Source organism: Malurus melanocephalus, unplaced genomic scaffold, assembly GCF_030028575.1.
Source record: "Malurus melanocephalus ecotype Western Australia unplaced genomic scaffold, MMel_1.1 scaffold_339, whole genome shotgun sequence".
Classification (NCBI taxonomy): domain Eukaryota; kingdom Metazoa; phylum Chordata; class Aves; order Passeriformes; family Maluridae; genus Malurus; species Malurus melanocephalus.
The window spans coordinates 484,995-511,534 of NW_026623571.1; the positions used below are offsets into that span (position 1 = coordinate 484,995).

At 39.3% G+C, this 26,540-nt stretch overlaps 1 protein-coding gene across 4 annotated transcripts in view; it reads right to left on the bottom strand.

Moving 5' to 3' along the window:
* HECW2 (HECT, C2 and WW domain containing E3 ubiquitin protein ligase 2) overlaps nt 1–26,540 on the bottom strand; it is a 177,023-nt gene that overhangs the window by 81,761 nt on the left and 68,722 nt on the right. For 3 of the 4 annotated variants that reach the window (XM_057378032.1, XM_057378035.1, XM_057378034.1), the window contains exon 2: nt 22,717–23,057. In XM_057378032.1, coding sequence (XP_057234015.1) covers nt 22,717–23,008 — 292 coding nt within the window. In that variant the 5' untranslated portion in view covers nt 23,009–23,057. Of the gene's footprint in view, nt 1–625; nt 1,098–22,716; nt 23,058–26,540 lie in introns of those variants that run through there. The other variant, XM_057378036.1, reaches the window with a different exon arrangement.

Consider the following 26,540-nt stretch of genomic DNA (forward strand, 5'->3'; position numbering starts at 1 on the left):
TGTGAGCACAGACTTCCAAGCAATAAAACAGACTGTCACCRAAACGTAAGACTAACAAGAACATTYCAAAGAATACTTACAGTGGATCTGGGGCAAATGACTGGAAAAGTCTGCAACACTAACTTTTGCGACCACTAATACTTTTAATTCTAGAAATACGAGCACTAAAAATCCATGGTGACTGTTAAAGAAGTAGTATAGTGTTTACTGAACTAATGAACTAAGCATATTTCTTCCTTATACCCAAAATATGCTTAAAAGCAATTGAAAACTGTATCAGGACACATTCTAAGGAGAAGATAAATTTTATCACCTGAGGCCTCACTCCTTTTCTAGAGGGTCAATAAGTAAACTAACTTAAAGGTTCAAGGCAGAGTTTCTACTGCAAGCAATTACTATAATAAACCACATTATGTCAACCCATTTAAAATACACTACAYATCAGTTAGTACCACACAAGCAMATATTAACCCACTAAACCAGACCTKACATCCTGTGATTTTCAGAATTCCCCATCTCAGCCTGTGARCACAGGTTATCTGACAGAACCAAAATATTTCTCACAAAAGACAGCACCAATGTAAGCAGTCTGAAATTAAAGATCATCATTTAGTTCTAGCCTTACCTGGCCTTTCCAAAGGATGCCTGTGGATCCTAAACTGCATTCCTCCATCAGAGCCCAATTAACAAACTGAAGAATAAAAACCAATAACGTTTTACRGGATGGATATTGAAAACAGCATCCTCGTTCCCAATCACGACCCGCGTTTTCTACAGAAGTTGCCTTCTGGACCCAGCCCGTGCAGCTCAAGTTTGGAGGCTTTAGCTCTGTGTTAGCAGTGTTGCATAATCCCAGCTCCACGAGGCACGTCTGTCCTCTCCCTTCCTCCTGTCATTTGAAGGAAAGGCTTTCAGAAGGATGTTCTCAAACTCCACGGCAGTTTCGAGCAGTTACACACCATGGTCTGCCTCTTCTCCTTTAATCAAGGGTTTATCTGGGTTCAAACAGCCCGTGCTAAAACTCCTAAGGTATTACGTCCTTCAAGCTSAGCTCTTTGCAGCCACTCCCCTGCGAAGGGTACAGGATGCTGAAGCCCCATCCTCCCTCCACTTCCTTCCTCGCCTTGTCCATGGGAGGATTCCTCAGCATGGCCACAGCCCCGCAGCACGGGCGGGCTGATGTAAACAGGAGGATCATTAAATCCTAGAAATGACGGCAAGGCAGCCACAGCAACGAGCACAGCGGGAGCTCACTGGAAGTGCTGGCTTTGTTTACACAGTATTTTGCTCTCCCGCATGACTTCCCACGAATCCAGTCATTTCAGAGAAGACGGGACTGCTCCGTGACGTCTGGCTGGGATGGAGCTGCCCTAAACCCAGGATTGCACTGCACAGGGCACTCCTGGGCAGAGAATAAGCAGGTGGCAGAGAGCTCCCATTACTCTCCTCTTTCAGGGTGGTAAATGCCACCTCAGGACCCCTTCTATTCCTCCAGATGTTCTGACTCCTCAAGGGCCTCTTGGTGGAACTCCAACTGCAGCTGGCCTGAAACTCCTTCAGCCCGTGGCAAGGACCCAAACCGTGCCAAAGCAATCCCAGTATGGCAAGAACGAAAAGGATACCCAAAGGAGTCTGAAGTGTGGTGCACAGTCTGAGATAAAATCTTTTGCAGAATACATTTCATGAAATTGCACACCTCAGACTCTCAAAGCAAATTTTGGTTTTCCTAGTAGTACTCAGACTAAAAAAAAATTTAAAAAAAAAAAAACCAGCAAAAAATCTCCTTCCACCTCTTATAGGAGTATCTGTTCTTACTTGGCTTGAAGATTTTGCAAAAATCACTCCCAGTCAAAGAAATTAAGATGAATTCTTTGCTAATGAAGAGATGAAAGGTAATGTACTGTTTTTTTGTTTGCRTAAGCACCTCTGGGAATTGTATCTTCAGAAGACAGAAGGGGAAAGAACATCAGAACTGCAATACTGTAAGAGAAATCTAATACACTGCTGCGTACTAAATGGCTGGAAACATTTTTCCCTTGAGTACCAACAGAGTTGGTAAAAAAGTTGAGAATAAACTTCTTGGACAGTCTCTGTCCAAAAGCTGTCTAAGCAGTTACAAGGTTCCACTATCACAATTCTCTTTACTCTTCAGGACACTGGAAAACTTGGAAAGTAATGGAAATACAMGATACAAACCTTCAGCTGAGAAAAGCAAGAGCAGAAAAGAGGCAGAAAAAGGTAAAACAGATGCTCCCCCAGCCTCACACAAGAGAGAAGCTGTTGTTGCAGCTCTTCCTGAAGGTTCTTGTGCACTGCCAGAGGGTTCCAGGTGACACTCTGAACTCCAGACACAGATTTCAGCTTTCTGGTGACACAGTCCTGCTCTGTTAGCAGTGAAGGATCATCACCATCTATAATCAGATAATTAGTACCGTGACCCATGGTCAAAAAAGCAAAGAGGTGCTTGTTCTGCACTTCATGGCAGCAATTTGTTGCACAACCGATTTGAAGGTTCATGTAGCTCGACTGATTGCCCTTGAGCTGTGGACAAGAAGCAGAAAGGCTCTACTCACATCCCCCCATGTGGCTCCTGTCACCCACTACATACATTAATATGTTGCTGACTTTAATTACACTCTATTGCTTTACACAGCAAGAGTCATTATTAATTTTTCTAATTGTGASTGACAGGATGGTCAGGAATAACACCAGCTTTTCTAACACTTCACTCCTACTTCAGCTGCAGAAGCAGAACATAGAAGCCACACCACACACCCCATCTAAACACTAAACCATGAAAGCTTTTTGCTATTGAAACTTAATAGTGAGAAAATCCKTGCTCTCATTTTCATACACAGCCTATATTCTGACACTGGCCATTTCCCACATTTCCAAGAATTATATCACTACATTTTGTTTCTTTCTTTATGAACATGAACACTTCAGCATGGGGATCAGAGCATCTCCATATGCCCTCACACAATGTGATATTTCAAGGCCACAATAGCAGCTCAAAGGATTAGTTAATTAGAATGCAAAACACAAAGATACTGAAAAAAAATACAAGTAATTTTTTCAGACACATGACAGTACAAAGGCAGGAATAAACTGGAATTCCACTTCTCTGTATTCAAAGTAAAGGCATCACTGAAATTCAAAGCATTCAAAGACAAAAATAAATCCTTTCACCCATCTCACTGGCAGAAATTCAAAAGTGTAACAAGAGGAAGGAAATGACCTCAACCTTAACCTCTTTCCTGAAAATCTTATTAATTCTTCTTCATAAATGATGTGCACTTCATTKCCATCTCCAGCTCAGGTTTTACACATGGTGAGCCCCCTGCCAGCTGACCTGGCTCACCTGGGAACCACATCCTGCACAACAATCCTTGGCTGCTCCTGCAATGCACTGCTAGAGACYGGCTACTACAAGAGAGGCATCGATGTTAGACAACAAATAAAGCTAGAGAATGACACTGAATAAACTCTGACTGATGGCACTGCACACCCTTACACATAAAAATTATTAGCTACTCAATCACATTGCAGAAAACTCCTGGCATCTTTGCAATATGCTAATAAATAACCTGCCATTTAGATCCTGAGATCTAGCTAGCTACATGTGAAATACAGCACAGGGGATGCTTCAACCTCTCCTGAAGGAAGCAGCACACAGCTGAGGCAAAAGCTGCACTACCTCTCATGTCTCAATCAATTGTCTCAGCTGCTGGTGGTTTGGGAAAAGTGATGTCTGCAGAAGATGGAGACTGCCAGGAGCAGTGGCCACGAGGCAAGGAACAGCTTGAAGTTCAGATTTAGGCTGCCAGTGGCTACCAAAGTTAGACTATATCTATAATCTGAGGTACCATAATAGCAGGCTATTGCATTATAAAGATTAGAGGATACAAGGATAGCAAAGATACGAGCAACATACTAAGGAAAAGAGAAGCCTGTCTCTCTCCTGTAGCACCATTTGCTTTTTTTGTGCACTTCACTGCATCTTACATCTTTTTAAAACTCAGATACAAACTCATCCTCACAACCATTATTCCTTCTCAATATGCTCCTCACACATTCCTGTGTCCTAAAGGCGTTTCTCTTGCTTTTAACAGTAGCAAGTCCAAGAGGGAAAAAAAAACAAAACCAAACTCCACAACAACAAACCCTCTGTGCACCAATATCCTAAAATCCTTTTATTCTGGGACAGGACTGTTTAGAGTATCTAGAAACATAAGCTTTTTTTTTCCTAATTACCACTAAAAGGTTATTGTGGGGGTAAATCCTGTCAGAGCTAAATTTAAAAGGTAAAGAAGAAAAAATCTGTATCTGAGCTTTTCTGTGCCATATTAAACRTGCCAGTCTAAGTTTATTGTGGAATGTTTTCCATAATTTTCCTCCTCAGCTGCAGCCTTATATGGTGTCAGATAAGCACTTGTTTGCTGGCAGCACACGAGCTGCTGAGCTTGCTTTAGCTGCACGCAGAAGAGAATTGCAGCTTCCAAGGATAAAGGGCATGAACTTTTATCTGTGACCACATTCCCATCACAAACCTTTGCCAGAAAAACTCAAAAATGTAACAAAGTATTCCTGCTGTGGAAGATGTGATACCAGCAAAGCTGTGCTCTTGTCTAYGTAAGTCTATCCTGCCCCCAGGAAATTCTGTTGGTAAATAAACATTACCAACAAAAGCACAGCTGCACTTCCAGAGAGGGCTTTCTCTTGATACACATCACATGTAATCCCACAGCCTGCAGAAAAAGTGAGGGGTCACTTATTTTATGGCTTATTTTATTCATTCTGGTTTCTTTATTAACCAGAAGCATCTGGTCACATACACAGACACCCAATGCAGGAAGGTCTCAGAGAAACTGGCAGTTTTGCTTAGTGTTTGTTTTGGTTTTTTTGGTTTTGGTTTTTTTTTTTTTTTTCTGGTCAAACACTTCTCAAGTGGAAACAGTGGAAACCACTTCAGGAAAGGCCATATGRTTATGGCYATCCCTCTTTCCTCCTTCTCAGCCTGAAAACGTACTTGGAGCAGTTTCTGCTCTGCAATCAGAACATTATTATCATTCAGTCTGCTGCTGCTCTCTGGCAATGATCACATTTTCATCTTCTCAGAGTGGGAATACTGAGGAGAGGTGAAATTTGGACAACACTGTAATACATAGTAGATGATACTGAATGATGTAATGACCTCTTCTGGGTTTAATTTCAGTAAAATATAGGCTCATTTGAGAGCTATTATTAGCTCATMAACTGACATTAAGTGTACTTTATTCGGCATGTAGACCTTCTGTAACTGAGTTATACCTCAAAAAGAGGCTTTTGTTGTGGAGTTGTCAGCAAACACAGTTGCAATAACTGAGAGGATTTAAAATAGAGTAAATGACCGTGTTCTATTTTTACTTTTTTTTTGTTATTTGCAAATCTAAAAATTAAACACCATTTTGAATCATCATGAAATASACATCTGCCCTTCAAACACCATACATATCACTGCAAAGCACACATAGAAAAAGCACAACATGCCAAAAGAGATTTCAAAAACATATGTATGTTATTTTAAATCTCTATTTTGAAACCGTTGCCAAGTGTCATTTGTTCTGTTTATATTATGAAATTTTAAAAGCAGATAGGAAACAAGTACTTGGCAACTGTATTACTGAAACATTAGGYTTGAGTACTCACCTTTATTTCCAGATAGTATTTTGCAATATGCTTCATGTTGGCTACCCATGAAGCAGAGTAAAATTCATTACAAGCATATTTACCATTATTATCTGCAGGTTTGCACAGAAYGTTGCCTAGTTTCCTGCTTTCCTTCTTTGCTCATCCTTCTGCTCCCTTTTCTTTCTTCCTCCAGCAGAAGCAGCTACCCTATTTTATACAGGGTTTACAGTAGCAATGGTGAATTTTTAGCTGAAACCCAGCCAGTGGTAAGATGGGAGTTCCTAAGAAGTAGCTAAGGCAAGAATCAAACCTGTTATTACTTGCCTAATAAACCACAAAGCTTCTTGCCCTAATTAACAGGAGCCATTCCATGTCTAATTATTAGCAGCCATCCTATATCCCTTGYCCTACAACTTAATAATGATACCTGACTACTTTATAAATTCACTACTTTATAAATTTTGTAAATACTTTTTGACAAGTGTTTGTTGTGCTTAATTCGCTTTTTCATCCTCTGATCCTAAAAGTGAGGCAATGATAAATAGTAAGATACTATAATTTATTAACACAGGCTTTAGGCTAATAAATTTATCAATTCAAAAAAAACTCATCTGATGATCCTCAAAATTGCTGAAAATATAGAACTAGTTACTCATCACAGCAATAATTTTAAAACCTCATTCCAAYTTACTCAAGTGACACAAATCCCTCMATTTCTGCAATWATCTTCTACAAAAACTGACCCRAATTCATTGGTGCATTATCCATCCAATATGCTTTTTTCCCATTCATATTCTAACAGACCTGTTACTGGCAGAAATATTTACATTTTACAAATGCTAGAAAATATTGATACAGATCAAAGGATGAGCTCAGTCACCCATTCTAAGTCCAACATCTTGACCAACAAGACCTTCCAGGTCAGACATACAAACATCAACCAACCATAAGGAGCCACACCTGAAAAATAACATCATCTTTACCTATCAAAATAAAGGAAGCCAACAGCACAAGAGCAGTGTCATTCAGCAAGGGCTCAAACTTCCAACCCTCAAATCATGTCACAACTTTCAATGAAAGAGCCACAGGCCCAAATAGATTCRTTAGGTATATATAATAATTCTCAATAAGCTGCAGAAAAAATCTTTAATTGTATATATGCAATCAAAAGGCTGAGTTCAGTAAATACATTTCTTTCCTAGAACTGAACAAAAAATATGCAACTCAGAAGAAAGCACAAGAGATTAAAGGTATGTATTTCTTCCTAAATCCCTGTAAGGGCATAAARTATACTAATGAGCTGAAATCTCATTTGTGGGAAGCTTTCAGATGTGTGATGAGAAGGAGGTGCTCCATTGCCAGATGGCTTGTTCTGCTTATGGCAATGAAAGAGAATGTCTGTAACCACAAAAGCAAATTAAAGTGTTTTAACTGCCCACATATGCACACCCTCCAGCAGTTCTAACAAGTAGCTTTTTCCAGTTAAAGCTTCTACCAGAATTACTGAAAGTTTTCTGTAAGACATACTAAAAAAAACAAAAACAAGAAAAACAAGAACAAAAACAAACAAAACAAAACAAAACAAAAAAAAAAGGAAGAGAGTTGATAACTAGCAAGGGTGTTAAACCCTGAGCACAAACCATTTTGAATCACAGAGTCAGCACCACCCAAAAAGCTGACCCAGCCTTTGCACACAGTGATCCACCAGCTACTTTCATGACCAGCTAGTTGGTTGTTCTCRTTTTGCTTTTGGTAAGTCCCACCTTCAGCTTTCCCCACAGTTTTCTCTTTTCTTTCCTGGAATGAAGCASCAAAGTATGCACCAAAGAGCAAAGTATGCACTTTCCAAGAGTCCTGCGGAGGTTCAATTTAACCCTTAGCTACTTCTGCATTTTCTGCCCTTGTTTTACTTGCTATTTATACTTAGACTTCTTTTTTKGGGGTGTGTGTGTGTGAAAGTGCTATTTATTGCTAGGGATGAGAGCTAAAACAAGAAACAGAACACCCACAGAACAGATCAGATAGACAGAAAATAGAGTTTTCCTACACACAACAGCTGCYATCTAGAGATCCAGGAGGTTAGTTTGGGTTTTGTATTTTCAAATGGTTGATGGTTTGAGCCCCAGACCTATTATTATGGCACAAATATCTCTGAATTTTCAGCAATGTGGCATCCTTCAGATCTGGGTGGAGACAACTGACTCATCTTTGAAGGGAGAGAAAATACTGCCTTTGGATTCCTCAGCATTGCTTTGATTGCACTTGATTATTGCTTACRGTTTCTGACATTGATCAATATTCTTCTTAGCCGGTTCCAGCCTTTTGACAGTCACAGTTATGAGCTAGCATTTCACTTTTAGTGTTCAAGTCCATTCCCAAAAATAATTTTTTTTTAGGGAAAGCAATTTCTATGTTAGTTTCAAGTGATTACTCACTGCCTTTTAGAAGTCCTTCTAGCTTCTGAAACTTGTCAAAAAATATTCTATTCTGTGTCTCTGCAGCACAAATCTCTTAAGGATCTTGTGGGATTYAATATTCCCTTAGCAGCTGTTGTTTTTAAGTTTATCTTCAACATTATGAGCTGTTTAAGCAGGAATGCAAACGCATCTATTGTTGTCATTTGACAGTAATAGGTTTCTTAGGGAATTTATTAGAAAGTCAGGGAGCTTCCTGGTCTGCAATACTGAAAAATATTTATATTTAGACAATGTACTTTTGTCACACTTCAATGTCTTGGTAATTTAACCCAAATGTAAAACAGAGTAACAAAAAGCAAAAATGCTCCAAGAACACAGGTGCAAACCCAAGAGAGAAACAGCAGCAATGCTTCCCTCTCGTGCCCCTAATAAAGAGTGTAACCATCAGCCATGATATTGTGAATAAGCACAAGCAGTTTTGCTTTTCCTTTTTACAAACCACATAACCTCTAGCTTAAACAATCAGCAACAACCTCCTATTCTCTTTACATATGTATATGTTTGCTAAGGCACCAAAACGGCTGGTAAGTAATGCTACAAAAACCCWACAGACAGAGAATAAAAGGTCTGCATAAACAGAGCACACCCACGCATGTAAGCAGCGTGCTAAGGAAGACTGTTAAAGCACTACGCTGAATCACAAGCTTTCACTACCTTGGTCACCATTAGCACTTAATTTTCCAGCCCAGCTATTCTTCCCTTCAATGCCCCATGATGGCAAAATCCAATGGCAGATTCCTCATCTCCCAGAGTTTCCACTGCTGAAAAGCTCTTCCAGGCTTTTTTTTTCTCCTCACCTGAAATGGGTTTATTCAAAAACTTTGTTCTGTATTGGCACAAAAGCAGGCCTCAACACTACAATATTTTGAAAATTATTAATGAGACCATTGCTATTCCTTGACTTCAAACGTGCTGAGATGTTTTACTGTTGTGAGAAGTATTTCATAATCCTAGCTCTGACCRGATTCTTCCTTTCATCTACCTTCTGCTTGTGATGTAGTGATTCAGGATTACTTTAAATTTGATATGGCTATTGATAATTTGAAAAAYTAATACATTACGTAGGATAATCTGAGTTCATTATGAAGCCCAGCAAGCCTATACAAAGCAAACACCTTTTGTAAGCATCTCCTGCTAATGTTGCACCTGAAATAAAATATTTTAAATGTTTCCAAAGACAGATATTATTCTAGTGAGAGTAGCCAGAACTACTCAGTGCGGTAGCATATATCCAAGAAGTGGGCAAGCAACATACAAAATCAACAAAAAAGAAACCTATGACTTTAAAAGTACTTATGCAAACAATTCAAACAAAAAAAAATTCCATTCGGATTGGTTATGTCCCATCTAATTAGCCACAAGTTTGTACAGTGAGCTATAAACTTTGCTAGTATTTGTGAACCAAGTCCCCTGGGGCATAACTCTCAGCCAAGCTGTGGTTTCTGCATTTTTGCATGATTTTATATTGTGTGTCATTGATTATTTGCAAACCCAGACTGGACTATCCCATTTGAATATCTGGCAGTAGCACTGTGACGKGCAGAATTTAACAGCACAGTTAGAGAAACATTGTGGACACCAGGAGAACAGGCTCTTTGGATGAGCATATGACTGAAGTCTGACCCAGTTCACAGAAGCACATCATGTTTTCCTCAGTCCTGTTCACCAAGCACTACAGCGTGCTTATACATTGAATTGATCTTCAAGCAGACACAGGATAACCAAGAAACAGATCAGGAGCACAGCACATTCCAAATTTGCCCAGACACTTTCMAAGATGCTATTTTTGCAAGATATACAGATGGAGGAAATAGAGTGTGTTGACTGCTGTCTCAGTGCCTGCATTCTTGCACTGTCCCTGACCTGATTCAGGYTCCCTTGGACTGCAGCCTGGGGCTTGTTTATTTGACAGACATTTGGAAGTTTTTAATTRGTTCTTTGCTGAGACCACCAAACCTACTTTGTCACAATGTGCCAAGAGTTTGTCCTGGTGGCTGTAGCCGCCTATTTTTGCTGATTTTCTCTACCACACTCAGGATATCATCCCCTGTGCTCAAGCTGGAGCTGCACAGGTAGGTTACACTGGCCTGCAAGTCAATCTTGTTCAAGCATTGTTTTTCTTTCCTGCATTCCTGAAAAATCAATCAATAATGTCTTCACATTCTTCTTCAACAAGGATGCTTCTGTTGATGCAATGATTTTGTTTTTTGTTTTTGTCCTTTTGTGCCCTTTTTGTCCTTTTTTTTGTCCTATTCTGTCCTTTTGCGTGTCCTTGCTAAGAGGAATGCAACACCCATTCCCTGCCCATGAGGTCACAGGGGTCCAACTCTGCCACCTCCTCAAGAACTGGAAATTATTAAATAAAAAATTAACAACAAAATTAAGGACTTGGACTTTACACCAAGAGAGCACAAAGGGTTGGAAATACTTGTAAGTAGTTGGATAGTAACTACAACAGATATATCACATACACGTATCATGAAAACCAGAGGGGAAAAAGTCATTGCTATCCTAAATCCTCACCACAGTGATTGCTTTACAATTACAGGGATTGTTTTACAATTGCTCATAAATAATAGCTGTTTTTTCGGAGTTACTAGTTTGTGGTTTCCACCATCCCCTTCACATTTCACTCTTTTCTCTTAGTTCTTTCATAACTAAGAAATATCCATGCTCCTCCYTCAGAGAAGATTTCAGCTGCACTAAATGCCCACCTGMAACTCCTTGCASACACTGCTACTTCACTCCTAAAGGKTGTATTCAGAAGCTTACAGATCWCAGTACCAAACTACCATGGCCAACACTTATTYTCCAGCAAGAGAAATRTAGYRAGTTAATTATTCCTGACTGCCAATCACAGGCAACAATCACTGATGACATTGGTGACAAAACCAGAGACACAGCCCATATTCTGCCTCCTTCCACTGCAGCTGGATTTGTACTCTGTACCTGCTTTTATGCAACTCTCACCGTTTTGAGACAGTTTACACACCAACAGGGTCAACTCCTTTGCAGATGTTCCACACTTTATTCTCTCTGTCGGGGTGTGCATGTGTTCAGATTTCCCTCGAGTGCCTGACAGCACATGTCACCTGTCTGGAGATGCACGTCACCTCTGTTCAGAGATGTGGTGTTTATTGCCTGCGTCAGGGACTTTCGGTGTAATGCACCAAAGCAGGGCAAGCTGGCTCATTACTTGCCGCCTCAGAGTTCAAAGTTCAGATCCAGATCCAGATGTCAAACTTTTTAAATATTAAGGACCATCTGGTTTTACTTTTTGTTTGGCTCATCAGAGAGAAAATCTCAGATCATGGTGTTTGGTGCTGGCTTTCTCAATTCTGTCCCTGAGCTGCTGAGTAATCCTTGGGAAGCAAAGAAAATCCCAAAGCCTTTGCCCACCTACTGTATAAGACAGATATGTTACTAAAATGGTGTCGTCTTACTTATTTTTAATCTAACTACACAGGACTGCAGTCAGTTGCCAGCACAGTGACTCAGCAAAGCCCCAAGCAGGGAAACTCCCTGTGGGATTCCTGCAGCCCAAAGGGAGCAGAGAGARCACAGCCATGTCCTCAGCCTGTCATCACAGAACAATCTCACCTCTTCTGGGTGCTGCAGGACACTCAGGACACCAGCAGGAAGGGTTCCTGGAACCAGAATGCAAATTCATTGTGTGTAAAGCACTTGTGAGCAAAACACACTTGGCCTATGCAGCCTTCAGATTTCAGTGTTGTGTCAAGAAGGCTTGGTAGTCAACTCAGCATCACTCCTCTTAATTTACACTGAAGTTCARCAACATCCTTAATTCTGCCTCAGAGAGCCTGCCTATCATTTCCCAGTCTGCAYCTCTCACACCAGTACCTGTGTGTCTAGAAGCATACCCCACATTGCTAATAAAAAAGCTCTTTGGGGATACTTGTTTCCCAAAGCCTTTTGGAACGTGGAGCACATTTGACAGATTTTCAGAGACTATCTGTTAATTAGTATCCACAAAACTATCAAGGGCGTCTGTGATGTCGAACACAGTATCCTCTATTCAGCAAGCAATTTATTTCAGGAGGTTGACTCATTTCCTTAAAGCTTTTTGAGCTATCTGTTGTGACTGAAAAAAAATTCAGAAAATTTAGAAGTACTCAAGGAAATGAGCCAACACATCCTGGAAGAAATTCATCCAATATACACACACAATAAGATAAGTCAGTCTTACATTTCTAAAGAAACGAGCAGGAAGGAGTTCTTTTAGAACCTGAAATATTTTCTGTGAAACGCAATGTTTGTTTCCCATCATCGTAACTCTCCTTACGCCCACTTTAAAAGCAACATACTATGGCTAATCAGGAAGTGGTTTTCCTAACTTTGTTTTCTCCCTGCAAAGACAAAAAAACCTTYCCTGAAATAGTTCAGTGGATCTCCCCTATACTTAAATTAAAAACACTGCTGCCTGTGCGCCTCAGAAGAATTTTCAGACYTTGCTGCTTACCCCTAGAGGCACAGTCCATGGTCAAATCATATATCCAAGAGAGCTTTTTCACTGAGGTGACACATCACTGAATTACCTCATCACACAATCATTACCTTCAAGGGTTTCCAGCAGTGTATCAATGTCACAAGGCACTACATTATTGAGTATCAAATAAGCCACCTCAAAGTAAGTGGTAGCGTTTATGCTCTAGCTAAAGAGAAGACAGTTTTCCTTTGGAAATTTAAATGGAATTTGATGACCAAGTCTTGATTAACTACATTTAACTGCACAGTAGTCCTAAGGAAAGGACATTATCTAAAAAACAGCATCTTATAACCTATTCTTCATCACATGCATGCAGTAAATAGATGGAAAAGAAGGGGAAAAGGAGGTTGGAAGATCACAAATGAATTTGGCAATCTCCTTCAGCTGAAGACAATTTAGAATTTCCAAGATATATTAACTTCTGAGTAATGAGCTGATGGCATAAACTGAGTTTGCAAGTAATAATTAGTAAAACTGCTAACATGTCTTAAGCACCATCCTGTCACACTCAGAGTAATAGTAATTATTTTCTTCTCCCTATTGCCAGATCATTTTCCTCACATAGGCTTTATTAGTTTTATAGCGAGATTGACTACTAATTCAGAGTTAAGATCTACCTCTGAAACAAAAAGAATGCCAATGTAGTTATTTCTCATATCAAGTATTTAAGCTGATGTCATGAAGATGAGAGAAATAAAGCCAAACACTGCCTGTGATAAGTACTAAATAGCTCTGCAGATAAAACTGGATGAGACCAAAGCAGAAGAAAGACAAAGGTAATTCYGCAGTTCTTTACAAGCAGTATCATTTTAACTGGTGCCAAAAATCATCATCAGAAGTCAAGAAAGTTTTACTTATTTAACTTTTTAGCGTAAAAATCTCTAGAGAGAAATAAAAAGCTCTCTCTGTCATGGTGTTAAATGTGTAAATGTCTTGAAAGCACTTACATATAACATTTCCATTATTTCTTCTACATTTCCAGCAGAGTATTTTTAAAAAGCRTTAATTCCCTGCGACTCTGCAGGAAATGAACAGAACCTAGAATTGAGCACAACTAGAAACAAAGGCCCACCAACTCTGCTACTCCCAGCAATATAAGCAAACCCACGCATCAATAAGTAATTGCAAACAGCATAATCAGACTTGCACTCCTATTACAGCAGCCTACAAATCACATCCCATCACAGCCTCTCTGCTGCTGGGGTCACTGCTGCACCTTGCAGTGGCAAATTACTGCCAAAGAGTCTCCCTCTAACTCCTGGTTGCACACTCCTGCAGGTAACCCCTGCTGCTGTAGCCTAACACCTTTGAGATGCTAAACTGGCACAGAGCTGTTTGTATTCTTGGGAGAGTAAATGCTCTGCCAGCTTGGTGCTGCTCAGCCAACCGGCAGCGAGTCATCCACAGGAATCTGAAAGACAATAATTTTTATTTAACTGCTTGAGCAGGAGAGGAGTGCACTCAATTCAGTGTGCTGTAATTAGGATTGCTTTCCAAACCCTAAATCCTTCGTGCTAATGACTCAAAAYTAGTGAATACACAATGAAACTCACAGCTCTTTGCATCCCTTGGGGCAGAGGCGCTGATGTCAGGTGGGATGGYTGGGACTTCACGTGCTGAACACATCACAAGGGTCTGTTTGGTCTGGGGTTTTTGAAGGGAACTGGACAGTGCACTTTTCAACCTATTGCTCAAATGTACAAGTTAAAGAATACATCAAAGAAAGTGCTGTTGCCAGCACGTAAGTATCAACTCATCAGTAACTCCTAAAAATCTTATTCATTGTTGACTTGGGTGATTTGTTGCATCCTTAATCAGTATCTCAGAAGCAATTACCTGTCTGGAAGTCTACTAAAATTGAGAGATGCGCCTCTGTTGAACAATTTGTCAAACTGAATTTTCCCCCACCCTGCAGGCTACCATCTGCTGAACTATGTCATGCATGAAACTCTAGATACAAATTAAACTACACTGAACATAGAAATACATTTTTTTTCCTTTTTTAATGAGGTCATTACTGGATATTTATCTCTGTGACAACCAAATGTGCCTGCCACTGCACTATAATGTTTTTCTACACATATTTCATTTTATAAAGCCAAACCCATTTASGTTTAACTAGCTTCATACACAAGAAAGTGCTTCCACATTTTATGGCAAAGATAAAACATTAATTAAGATCCTGTTTTTGTAAGGKATGGAATGCATTCAGTTCTTAGTCCTCTTACAGATGACACATATTAGGCCCAAACATTCAGTTTTCACCTCTTGAGAACTATCCCCACCATGACTTAAGGCACATGAGCTACATTTTTGACCATCAGATAAAGTTTAAATTCTCAAAGAAGGACACATTTAACAAAGCAGAGAGTTCATACCATATCTGAATASATAGATATCTGTCTTCYTCCTCTTTGTCTTACTACAGCACAKGCAGAATGACTATGTTATTTTTATGGAAATTATAGGTTCATTTTTTGCATTACCACACATCAGGAGATAAGGGATTCGTGTATTCCCAAGGTTGGGGCAGGAATGASAAGGGCAATGAACCTACTAATTTTTATGAACTTTCAAGGACTACTGACACATTAGTGATCAGCGACTTGAAACACGATGGAAGACTAAACAGTTTGACATTAACTCTGAATGACAGCCACACAAAGGAGGCAGATCTCAYGAAGAGAGTTTGAGCAGACCTTGAAACAAAGCTCAGAAGCACAGGATTTGCTTGCCTGAAAATTGGCTGCCCACCAGAGTGAAAGCGATGGAGTCCTGGCTGCTGCTGGGCACAAAGGCAGGAAACACTGCCAGTGCAGACATCCCTAAGTTCTGCTGTTCCCACAGGGTGAGTGCCAGCTAAGCACAGCTCCACCATCTTCACCCCAAAACAGCAAATCCTACAAAGGTTGGGTACCACCGTGGCCCAGGTGAAAGTTTTTCTACACCAGAGAAGTTTCAGATCTGGCCATTCTCTGGGTCTTTTCTGTTCTTCAAACAGTACACACAGCAAGATAAATCTTGATGAGCTTTGCTAGGAAAGGAGACCAATCAAAATCGGTTTTGGCACTTTCATTAACCTCCTCCAGTAATATTTAAGAACCTGTGTATCCAATATCAGACTATATTAAAAGATTATATTAAACATATTMATCAATAAAGTGTTAGCTTTGGAGTCCTAGTATGTTTGTGWCTCATCTTTTCATGGCTTTACCTACACCAGYCAAATCCTTAACACATCCTATTTAATACTCAGCTTGTAACACTTCTCCATTAATTCAGATTCTTACAGTCATTGATAAATCCATGCAGACACAGGAGCCAAGAACTTCATAAGAAATTTACAGGAGGAATTCTAACACTATGCATAATGTAAAATTAATCCATAATCTATTTCTGACATGTAAAAAATCAGTAGATGAATTAATGCAAGTCCTTTTCCAATCCAGTTACTACTGACTTGGAATAAGTGTTTTTCCTAAATTATTTTGAAAATACTAAATGGCATGTTGATTTGATGATAGAAAACAGCACTGGCAATGTCTTTTAAAAAATTTAAACCAACCTCCTTCAAACAAATTRAAATACAAGCTAACACAAGGCAGTTTTGTGGTAAAAGGGAACATTACAAATTCAGAGGTCTACACTGTTTTCCATTATCCAGTGTTTGTATTTGCCATCTTCCCATCTGCTAGAACAGTCACTTCAAAAAGGCAGGGTGGGGAGAACACCACTTTCAATCCAAAGGATTATAAATGTTGTCATGCCAAAACCTCTTGCAATGGAAAGATACTGACAACACAGCTGAAAATGTCCTCCCTGCAGCTACATTTGTCTAGTTTTCAGGTCAGGGCTATCTCAAAAATGGAAAAAAAAACCACAATTAACTGAAAAGTTTGGATGCCCTGGTGAAATTTCTCTGTCACAGCTTGAACTTATTTCAGACATAGATATCCTCCATTGAGATCCTAGATTTTCAGAGTTTTAGCAGGGAATTAATTATTTCTTCTTAAAACAAATAACATGTATATATTTGAATACAATGAGTGTATCTTTTCAGGCATCTGCTGCGTGCAATGAAAACACATAGAGAAAACACTTTCTATCCATATCTTCTAATTTTCTGCAGTAAAGGAATGTCCATATGCTGTCCATACACTGATTTTGGAGCAAAGCTCACCAGCTCACAATTGAAGAGGAGAAAGTTCCAAATTCCATGTTGGTGAAAAACGAGCTTTGTATGTGGGTCAGGACCTTGGAAGAACTGAAAGAATAAAATTGGAATGTAGTACCTGGAGGGAAAGCTTCTGAAGACCGTTGGTTTATTATACTGGATTTTTTTGACCACTGAAACTTCACCCTGTATGGTTTTAGGATACAATTCTTATTAGACTGCCTTCATTATCCCACTTATTATCCCTGCTTTTCATTATCCCACTCCAGAGGTATGGGATTTATTTCCCAAAATATTACTAAGTGACCAGCAAATGAAATATTTCAAGGCAGCTTTTTCCACACACCATGGCTGATGACAAACAGCACAGTGCCAGCCTCCTGGAAGTCAAAGTGAGAGACTCTCATGGAGCAGCTGGGTAAAGACTGACTCTTCTCCACAGAAACTCAAGGCTGTGCTTTGCAGACCTTAGCAGCAGCCAGAACCACAAGTTAATAGTTTATTCCTAGCAACTAATCAACAGACTTTAACAGTACTGCTCATACTTGAAAGTACAGAAAAGGAAAGAACAGAACAGGAAGGAAAAAAAACCCAAGTGAATAATCATAATTGTCTGGAAGATAATAAAGATATTACTTTGTATGTTTTCTATAATGCGAACCAAATAAATCTTCTAGGAATAAAGTATCTTAACATTTTATAATCTCTCTGTCTAATGCGAGCCACTATTTTAAGTGTACTAAAGGCAGTTTATGCAAAAGCTTTTTTTCTTTTTAATCCTGTCTGACCTGAAAAGGAGAGGCTCCAAACTCCATTACCCTAGGAAGCTTAGTATAAACCCAGAGCCTATCTAAATTGCCCTATATAACTTCACATCAGGGTGGGGTTTTTTTGTTTGTTTCTTTTTACTTTTGTTTGGTTTTATAATGCTATTTTTAATCCGGRATGTAGGTATAACAAAAAGCCAAGCAGTCTCTGTAGAGCAGCTGATGGAAACAAATACAATGACCTTTGATAGCCAGCATTTTAAATGTGCTAAGACTCTCTAGAATGAGGGCATGCATCTCATAAATAGGACTCCGTAAATTAAGACAAAAATAGGCCAGCCTGGGCAATTTGGCCATGGGAGATAATCTATTTTAACCAGAAATAGGGTTTGCTTCTCTCTGCTGACTTCTTATTCTTTCTTTTGTACTTCCTGTTTTCTTTTAATATAAGGCTTCATGATAACCTGTAACACTCATCAAGATGCAACTTCCCTCAGCATTCCACAAGCAGTGGAGAATCCACCTGTTCACCTTTTGGAGCAGTTCTCACTTTGCAAGGAAGTCCTGGAACCCTGTTGCTATAATAACACTGGGATCTCGTAGTTCCTTCAAACTGAATATCCATTTCTCTTCTTTGATTCCAGCTGGGGCCAATATTTTGCACAGCTTTACTCACTACAGGCTCCAGAGCTTGACCACTCTTGCTATAGTGAGATGCAGATTCCTCGTAAACAGAGGAAATAAAAACCAACCTCCAATATATTATATATTGCCTGTAATAGTAGTAAGTTTTACAACAGGCATATACAATGCAAAAGCTGGGTTGCTACCGAAYAGCAAATCTGATGGGTCTAAGAGGATGTTTGTTAAATGCTGCAGGCTTCTACAACTTCAAAAGATAAAGGTTTTCAGTCTAAATGCTAACTAAAAGTCGAAATTTTTGAGAAAAGGCTTCCTTCCTTCCTTCTCATGAGGACAGAAAGACTGAAAATTTACTTTTACTTCTCAAAGAAAACACAGGCCCAATACCTCTACTAAAAAGCCCGCTCTTCAAATTTCATGACACCTTGTCACTCTCAAGTGACAATCCTCATTACCAGTCCTGAAGAAAAAATGACAAGTCCATTCTAGGCAATTCAAAATGATAAACSTGTATTTCAGATTTGACAATTTCACGTTTCATGCAACACTGCCCGATTTACCCAAAGAGAGAATGTAACATTTGTGCCTGGCACGGAGTCTCAGTGGGACACCTTTGAGTGCCTTCACACTGCGCTATCTGCGCTCCCACACATCCCACCGCTGGAGATGGAAAGCTGCTTTAACAAAAAGTGATGGGCAAAACTGTTCCAGAAGTGCTACTGACACTTTTAAAAGTTCAGCCAGTACAAAACCAGAAATAGCAGGAAAAAAGATGTTTGCCTTCACAGAATACACTGTGTCCCTCACATACACTTTTCTTCTGGTAATCCTTAGGAATACACTGGGAAAGAAAAAGAACAAGTATACAAAGCAGTCCCTCAGCAAGAAAATAGGCCATACATACACATTTTAACATACACATTGATGAAACAGAAGAAGATATAAGAGAGAAAAGTCATATAGCCAGAAACATTATTTTAGATACAAAATTCTAGAAAAACTGAGCATGAATYTAGCTATGTAGAATTTTTCAGTTAGGTTCAATTTCTTGCATTTCAAAATTATAGACCAAATTTACTGTAGAGGAGTATCCTGTRAATTAATGTCTCATAAAATACAGTCTTTTCTATAAAGTATTTTTTACTTTCTTCCCTTTTTAAATAACAAAATCAGAAGTCAAAAGAAAAATGCACACGCACTTAAAAAAATTAAAAAATCAGTCCTTCAGAATAATATGATTCTGTGTTTCTCCCCTTGGGCTTTTCTCATTTTAGAAAGGCAACATTTATTTTCATAAACATTTAACAGGCCAAATATTTCACTGAAACTGTACGGTAGTAGGAAAAGCTGCATCCACTATTCCCTGGTGAAAGTAAATCAAATACCTGCAAAGCACCACACGGTAGAGGCAGTGACTGATTGCTGACAGTCTTGTGACCAACTGCACCAGGCAGAGTGTGGGTGGATGTGCACAGTGGTGTCTGGTCAGCCCCTTGGAAAAAAAACTTCTTGTAAGAAGTTTGGTGGGATTCCTAACGAGCCACTGCAGTTCCAACCGAGCAGTAAAACCACACTCAAAAGAACAAAACTGCCTTCTCATTATAGAAAACTAATGAGAACATGYTAATTGAGTAAATTAATGAATGAAGAAGCAAGACAGTTTCCAGTGTTCCATTTTCAATTCCTTTTATAATGGATATAATGCTACGAAACATAATTTGAGCTGAAAATGTACATGGATTGCTTCAGACCTTTGCCAGATCTCTCTGTACAAATGCCTGAGCTCACAAAGATGCTCATTTTAGAATGTTCATCTTCTCTTTGCACAATCAACAACCACTTTTTCCCCTCAAAACCCTGATCCAGCTTTCATGACAGTTAACTGTACAAGCAACATTAAAAAAAAAAAAAAGCCACAGAACTATGCTTTTGGTGCTTTGGGGTTTTAAAACAGGAGCACAATATTTGCCTTTTTCTGCTCCTAGCTCCCTGAAAAATGGTGTTTTACCAGAAGAAAAGGTGGAATAACTGGAGGTACAGCAGCAAAAATCACAGCCTCAGCACTGCCTTGTGTCAGTGACCACATACAGCTCCCAGTGCCTTCAGCAGCCTGTGCTGGAGGGGAGACTCAAGTGAAATAATTTTCATCTTAAATAAACACCAAGATGGAGAACCTCAAGCACTACATTAAATGTTAATAATAGGTTTGAGAATGGAGCTTTTMTTCTTAAAAATATTCACCAACTAGCATCCCTCTCCTGAGAAAATAAGAARTGTCCACAACTTCCAAAAGAATAAGTGGAAACTGGAGGTACTTCACAGCAATTATCACAAAGGACTGAAAATCCTGGATTATACCAGTGGAATTTAACTTACCTTAACTGTGTCAATAAAAGTTATGCAAATTAAAAGGTTTTTTTAATACTTGAAAGAGCTGACCAAAAACTATAAATCTTGAAAGAGTTGATCAAAAAACTTAAATCAAAGATACACAGGCATGCTTATCAGACTATGTCCTTACACCTGTTGTTAAAAAATGTGCAATTTCATCATTCAGAATGACGAAACCGTAAGTCTTAAAGGAGAGACTCTGCTCAGATCTATTTTAAATCAGTAACAAAACTCACACCACCATTCATGGATTTCAAGCGGCAATGGAGGCAAAAGCTTCTGGACCTTCCACCATTTAACACAAAGTATTCACAGACTGGTATTACATGGCAACATAATTGGGGGRTTTAGGCCCAAGAAAGCATAAATTTGGCTGTTCCTTATAAGCTTCTTATCCTGTGGTAACTTAATATTGTTTTGTATTTTGGGGACTCAATAGACTGAATGTATAAATATTTTTAATCATGAAAGTATGATAAAAATCACTTTCAGCCTACAGCAAGAACCAATGAGAATTTTACAGAGTTGCTGCATTTCAGCTTATTGAGTATCAGCCCTGGAGTGCTGTGAACCATAAAAAAACAACAGGAAAGGGTGTAAAATCTGTATGTAGATGAAGCTCTCGAAGTATTCAAATTAGAATGTTTAGRCTCATTTAGCAGGCTGTGCATTTTACAGCACACATCACACTTCAGCTGCTAATGCTGTTGGGAAGATCCATTTCTTTTTACTATGGAGACACTTCATTTAGGTGGCTTAAACATTATGTGCATACCCACAGTCTGCTCCAGGAGAGACTCCAGCTTATGCAGCAGCTCCAATACAGGTATGCACTGTATATATTATAGGCAGGTATGCACTGGGAGAGCACAAGTAATGTCTACTTTGTTAGAACAAAATATCTGAAGGAATAAAGAGATAATTAGAAACAGCATCTATCCAAAATGTAACTAAGTGATACAGAGCTAGAACATCTTGGGGAAAGGTRGTGCAGCAAATATCTCTCAAAAATCGTACTGAGGTCAATTTATTGCACTACACTTTGCCCCAGCACAAAATTCCAGTGGTCAGAACTGTCTCCAWCAGTTTCTGCTACATCTGCTTCTGGCAGCTTGAACTGACCCCTTTCTCTACCTGAGTAATTAGGTTCAGAGAAGCAGTGCAATTTTGAAACAAATCAACCCATCAGTCCCACATACTGAGGACTGAATTCAGGAATAATTTTAGTGCACATGAAGTGGTTACTTGAGAAGGTAACTAAACACCACATGCTTCACCAGGTACCCAGGTGCTGGTTATGCTCCGTTCCTAGCGGGGACATAAAGACCAAACCACACATGCATCAGGGATGTTTGCATCCTTGATTAAACACAACACAGAGGAAAATCACAACCCAGAGAGGTTACTGATGCTTTCAGCATCAACTGATTTGACCCACTGATCCATCCCTTTTAACTCACATTGTTTGCTAATGCACACACAGCCCACAGGCTTTTGCATGCCAGCCTAGAGCTCTTTCCAGCTCCATCCTATGAAATAGCCTGAACAGCAAAAAAAAAACCGCACACAGAAGGATCTCTTGACAGGGTTTCCTTTTACCAGAATTCCTCTTCATCAGAAAATTTTCAGTTCTTCAGAATTGATACTATTTCAGTTCTATAAAATCATAGACTTATACAAATGATAGTATAGTTTTTCAAATGATAGGTTACTTGTCCAAGACAACATACAAGCATTGGACTGTAAGCACATTAAGGTACCAATTCACATGATGAATATGGTACTTCAAATTTTCCAGTCTGTAAGCCAACCAGCACCAAAGGTGAAAACAGGTAACTGTATGCATATYTATTGTTTAAGAATAATGCACTTCATCTTCTAGCAGGTCACTGTGGAGCCAGACCTACATAAAATCATGTTTTCACATAATTCACCGCATGGAGAAAAGGGAAGAGGAATCCAAGGCAACTCTTTGCAGTCTTACCTGAGCTTTATCTGTAGATTAATCCTGTAATATCAGAAAAGAAAATAGGAAATGGCAAAATAGCAAGAAACACACAGAAATACAAGAAGACAATTCTGACTTACCTATGTGATAAAGTCCTATCCAGTCAGTTGGGTCTACTTCTTCCTTAATATCCCAGAAAATGATGAGGTTCTGAGAYTGTCCCAGGGTATATTCGTACATGCTGGCTGTCAAACTAGACCTGCTATCCGAGGTCACTAAATCAGTGTCACTGTTGGCACGCTGCAAGTTCATGTTCTCAGCCATGGTGCCCTGAGAGGCCAAGCTCTGCAGGTTCTCAGGGCTCAGGGTGTAGCGGAGCTGGGGGTTGCGACGGCGCACGAAGAGCAGGTGTTCTCGGGCTGAACTGGCCATCTCTTCTCCACTTCTGGCAATTCACGTAAAAAAGTTGTTGTTCAGAGACCTACCACCAAGAAGGAGAAAAGAAAGTTTAAAGTGAGACACAAAGTGACTCAGTCAGTTATTAAGTGAAGAAGTATTAGTGCAAAAATGTTCCCACAGAAGCCTAAAAAGGGCTGAGTACAATCTCTTTCTTCAYTGCTTTACCACTGCAAAGAACTTAGTGTCTGTACATTAAAGAAAAAGCATGACTCACAACAAAATTCAGAGTTAGCCATACTCCACAAAATAAATTTATAAGCCAGAAAACAGCAAAAAGCCAGTTGTCCAAGACAATCTACGAAGCAAGAACAGCCACAGTAACAAAGCTAATTTAAGTTTGGCTTTAAGAGCAAAGACATATTTAACTCATCTTCCACCATCAAAATCACAGCAGTACATATATATGGTAGTAAAACAATACTGTCTATGCACTGTTTGATCAGTCTAAGTGTTGAAGGTAATAGTAAGGTGGGACATATTTTAGTAGAAATATGGTATCTCAGATTTATATTACTATATATAAAATCAGCTTGTAAGGATTTTATCATATAAGGTACAAAGCATAGTTTCTGAGATCCTCTAGACCATACAAAAACATGTCAAACCATTGACTGAGGTACTTCAGACTAAATATATAATCAGTTCATTTGTGCAGTCAAATTTTGTTGTCCTTTTCCATCCATCAGAAAACAGAGGCCTTACAAATTCAACAGTTTTCCACCAGCCCTGATCAGACACTTCCCTAAAGTGTTTTCCCTGAAAGGGTCATGCAAATATCATCATGCCATACATTCACAAGGAGAACTTGCACTTCATTATCCACAGATTCTAGAAATACTGTCATTTGAAAATAAGCCCTCACATTACTACAATTTGAGATAAATCCTGACTCATCTTCATCTTCAATTTTCTTTCAATAATATTTCAGTGTATGAACTCTTCAACTGAACCAAAAATTTTTCTGCTATTTTTCAGCTTTTCTTAAATGGCAGATGTTTTGAAATACTAAGAACTAACAAAGGGGGGAAATAAAGTTCAACTCATCCAGCTATGTGCAATTCATCACACGTGATTCAGCATCAAATAATGYAGAAAAGGAAGGAGACAAAAATTCAATTCAATAATTCTACACATACAGACGTAACACGGAGATAACCATGTTTACTTCACAAAGTACATGACACAGTCTTTCCTGACATGTATTTTGGCTGCATACATGTTATTTCTGGTGCTGGCAGCAGGGTTCACTGACTCCGCTCTGCCATATTCCCACACAGTCTGCCTCTGATATCAGGGTCAGTGACAAAAAGGAAACTCTGGTAAAAAGGACCTTTTTAAATGAGAGTCAGAGAAGTTAGTATCTTGTTTCTCCGTGCAAAGTTTTATTCACTAAATCTGAAAATCCCGGAGTGCTTTCAGACCAGGAAGGTTAATAAGAAATAGCCACCACCTTTCCCACAGGCCAGTGAAACACACAGGCACCAGCCCTGTGCTATGAGTAACAACACACATCACATTTCAATGTTAAATGTCACAGTGACAGAGCTGCACCCTGCAGTCAAGAGGTCCCAATTCATTCCTGAGCCTGCCCACCACAGCAAGCAGCTCATGCACCTGCCTGGGAACCACGGCCCTCTGCACCAGGAGGCAATATTAATTAACAGACTGACAGACAGCTATTAAGTTTATTTTCTTCTGTCCCATACCCACCAGATCTATGTATTTTTGAACTACCGTATGCAGTGTTTTTATGGCAGTAAAACTGCTGCAAAGTAAGTGTCATGCAGGCAGACTACAGGTTAAAGACAAAATTTAAATTGAAGGAAATTCCTTCATTCCTTCTGCTGCAGAGCCTTACACTGTACCCGGGGCAGCACTGGCATTTGTTGGAACATATTGAAAATTTATATGCGGCAGATGGACAAACTCATCCATGGTTAAGGACACATGAGAATTAACTTGCACTAGCCAGGACTATGCCACAGTTTGAGAGATGAAAATAGCCCGAGAAAAACATTAAATCCTTTGCAACAATCCATTTTCTTCAGYCCTAATGGCTATCACTCTGGTGAATCACATTAGTTTCTGGAAAGGAAAGTAAACCACAAATCTAAATGCTGGGTAACTTGTTTGATCCTACCCATAATTCCAAGTGTAATCCAAACAAATCACATAAAGCAAGCTAAATCAATTTGCAGCCAATGAGTTAAACTCATATGTAAACGAACTCCTATAATGGGAAAAAAAACTCCAAAAATTCAGGACTCGTAAGCTTTTAGAGCATATTCTAAATTCATTAAAAGAGGCTGTAAAGGGGCCCTYGTGTCAGATAGTATTCTGCTAGGAACTATCTCACAGTGAGATTAGTTAAGGATATTTCTAAAGAGAGAAATAAAACACTCATATGGTAAATGGGGAAAAGACGGTTGCCTTTAGACCCAAACCATAAGACGCCATAAAGGGGAAAAAAGAGCCACTACTTCAATTATTTGCAACTCAAAAAGAAATGAGAACCCCAGACAGTGCCTTCCTGCCYACAAAAGAAATTAGTTCATTGGGTTAACAATTCCTGATGTCTGTCACTAATAAAACAACTAACAGAACACTAACACATACATCCTACCACAGACTGAAAATAAGAATTAAMCTCCTACCTTCAGTTCCTGCCAAGCACCATTGAAACAGCATTTGCATCCAGACTATGCAGTAAAGACAATGCCAGGATTAGCTGAGTGCACTTGCCCTGCCATGAAGGTTCAACTCATCAGGATCAACACCATCAGAGCAGTGATATCACTGAGTATCACAACAAGCTGGTCAGATATATTATTTCATGAAGGCAAACTGAAATGTTCAAACTGAATTAAAAGCATAGGGAAAATATAGGCATTAAGGATATCAACAGATACTAACTTTAGCAAACTATTTCTGTTGGAAAGTGAAACCTGTACCAAAGCTGCTTATGCATATCACAGCATTTTCYTCAGTACTTGACAAGAAGCTTAGAGAGAAATAGAACTGATTTCCTCTTAATCTCTAAGTGGCCCAAGTTCAGGATTATTTCTATCTAAATATACTCCCCAATTACTAAACACAGAGGGACTAGACTGGGAAATAGCTCCACTTAATAATACACAAAATACAGACAGGAAAAATCTTCTTGCCTAGCCTTGTTAGCTAAAGGAGATTAAAAAGAAACGTCAGGCCATTTCATACAGTCAAATATTCAGTAGTTTAAAAAAATACATGAATGGAAGTCCAAGAGCTCCAGCACAGGAATAACCAAAAAAATCCTACCCCACCACGCAGAACAAACCAGAGCTCCCATGCCGCCCTGTTTATCTTACTCCTAAGAGTGATTAATTTCTTGTTTACGTAGTGCTCTTTGATGTGGCTTACTTAGAGTCCTGCTCGCAGCCTCTTCCCACAGCCCTTAGTGCAAAGCAGCTCCACAGGGCTGACCCCGAGCACTCGACCCGGCAGCGGCCAGACACGACCCCTGCTC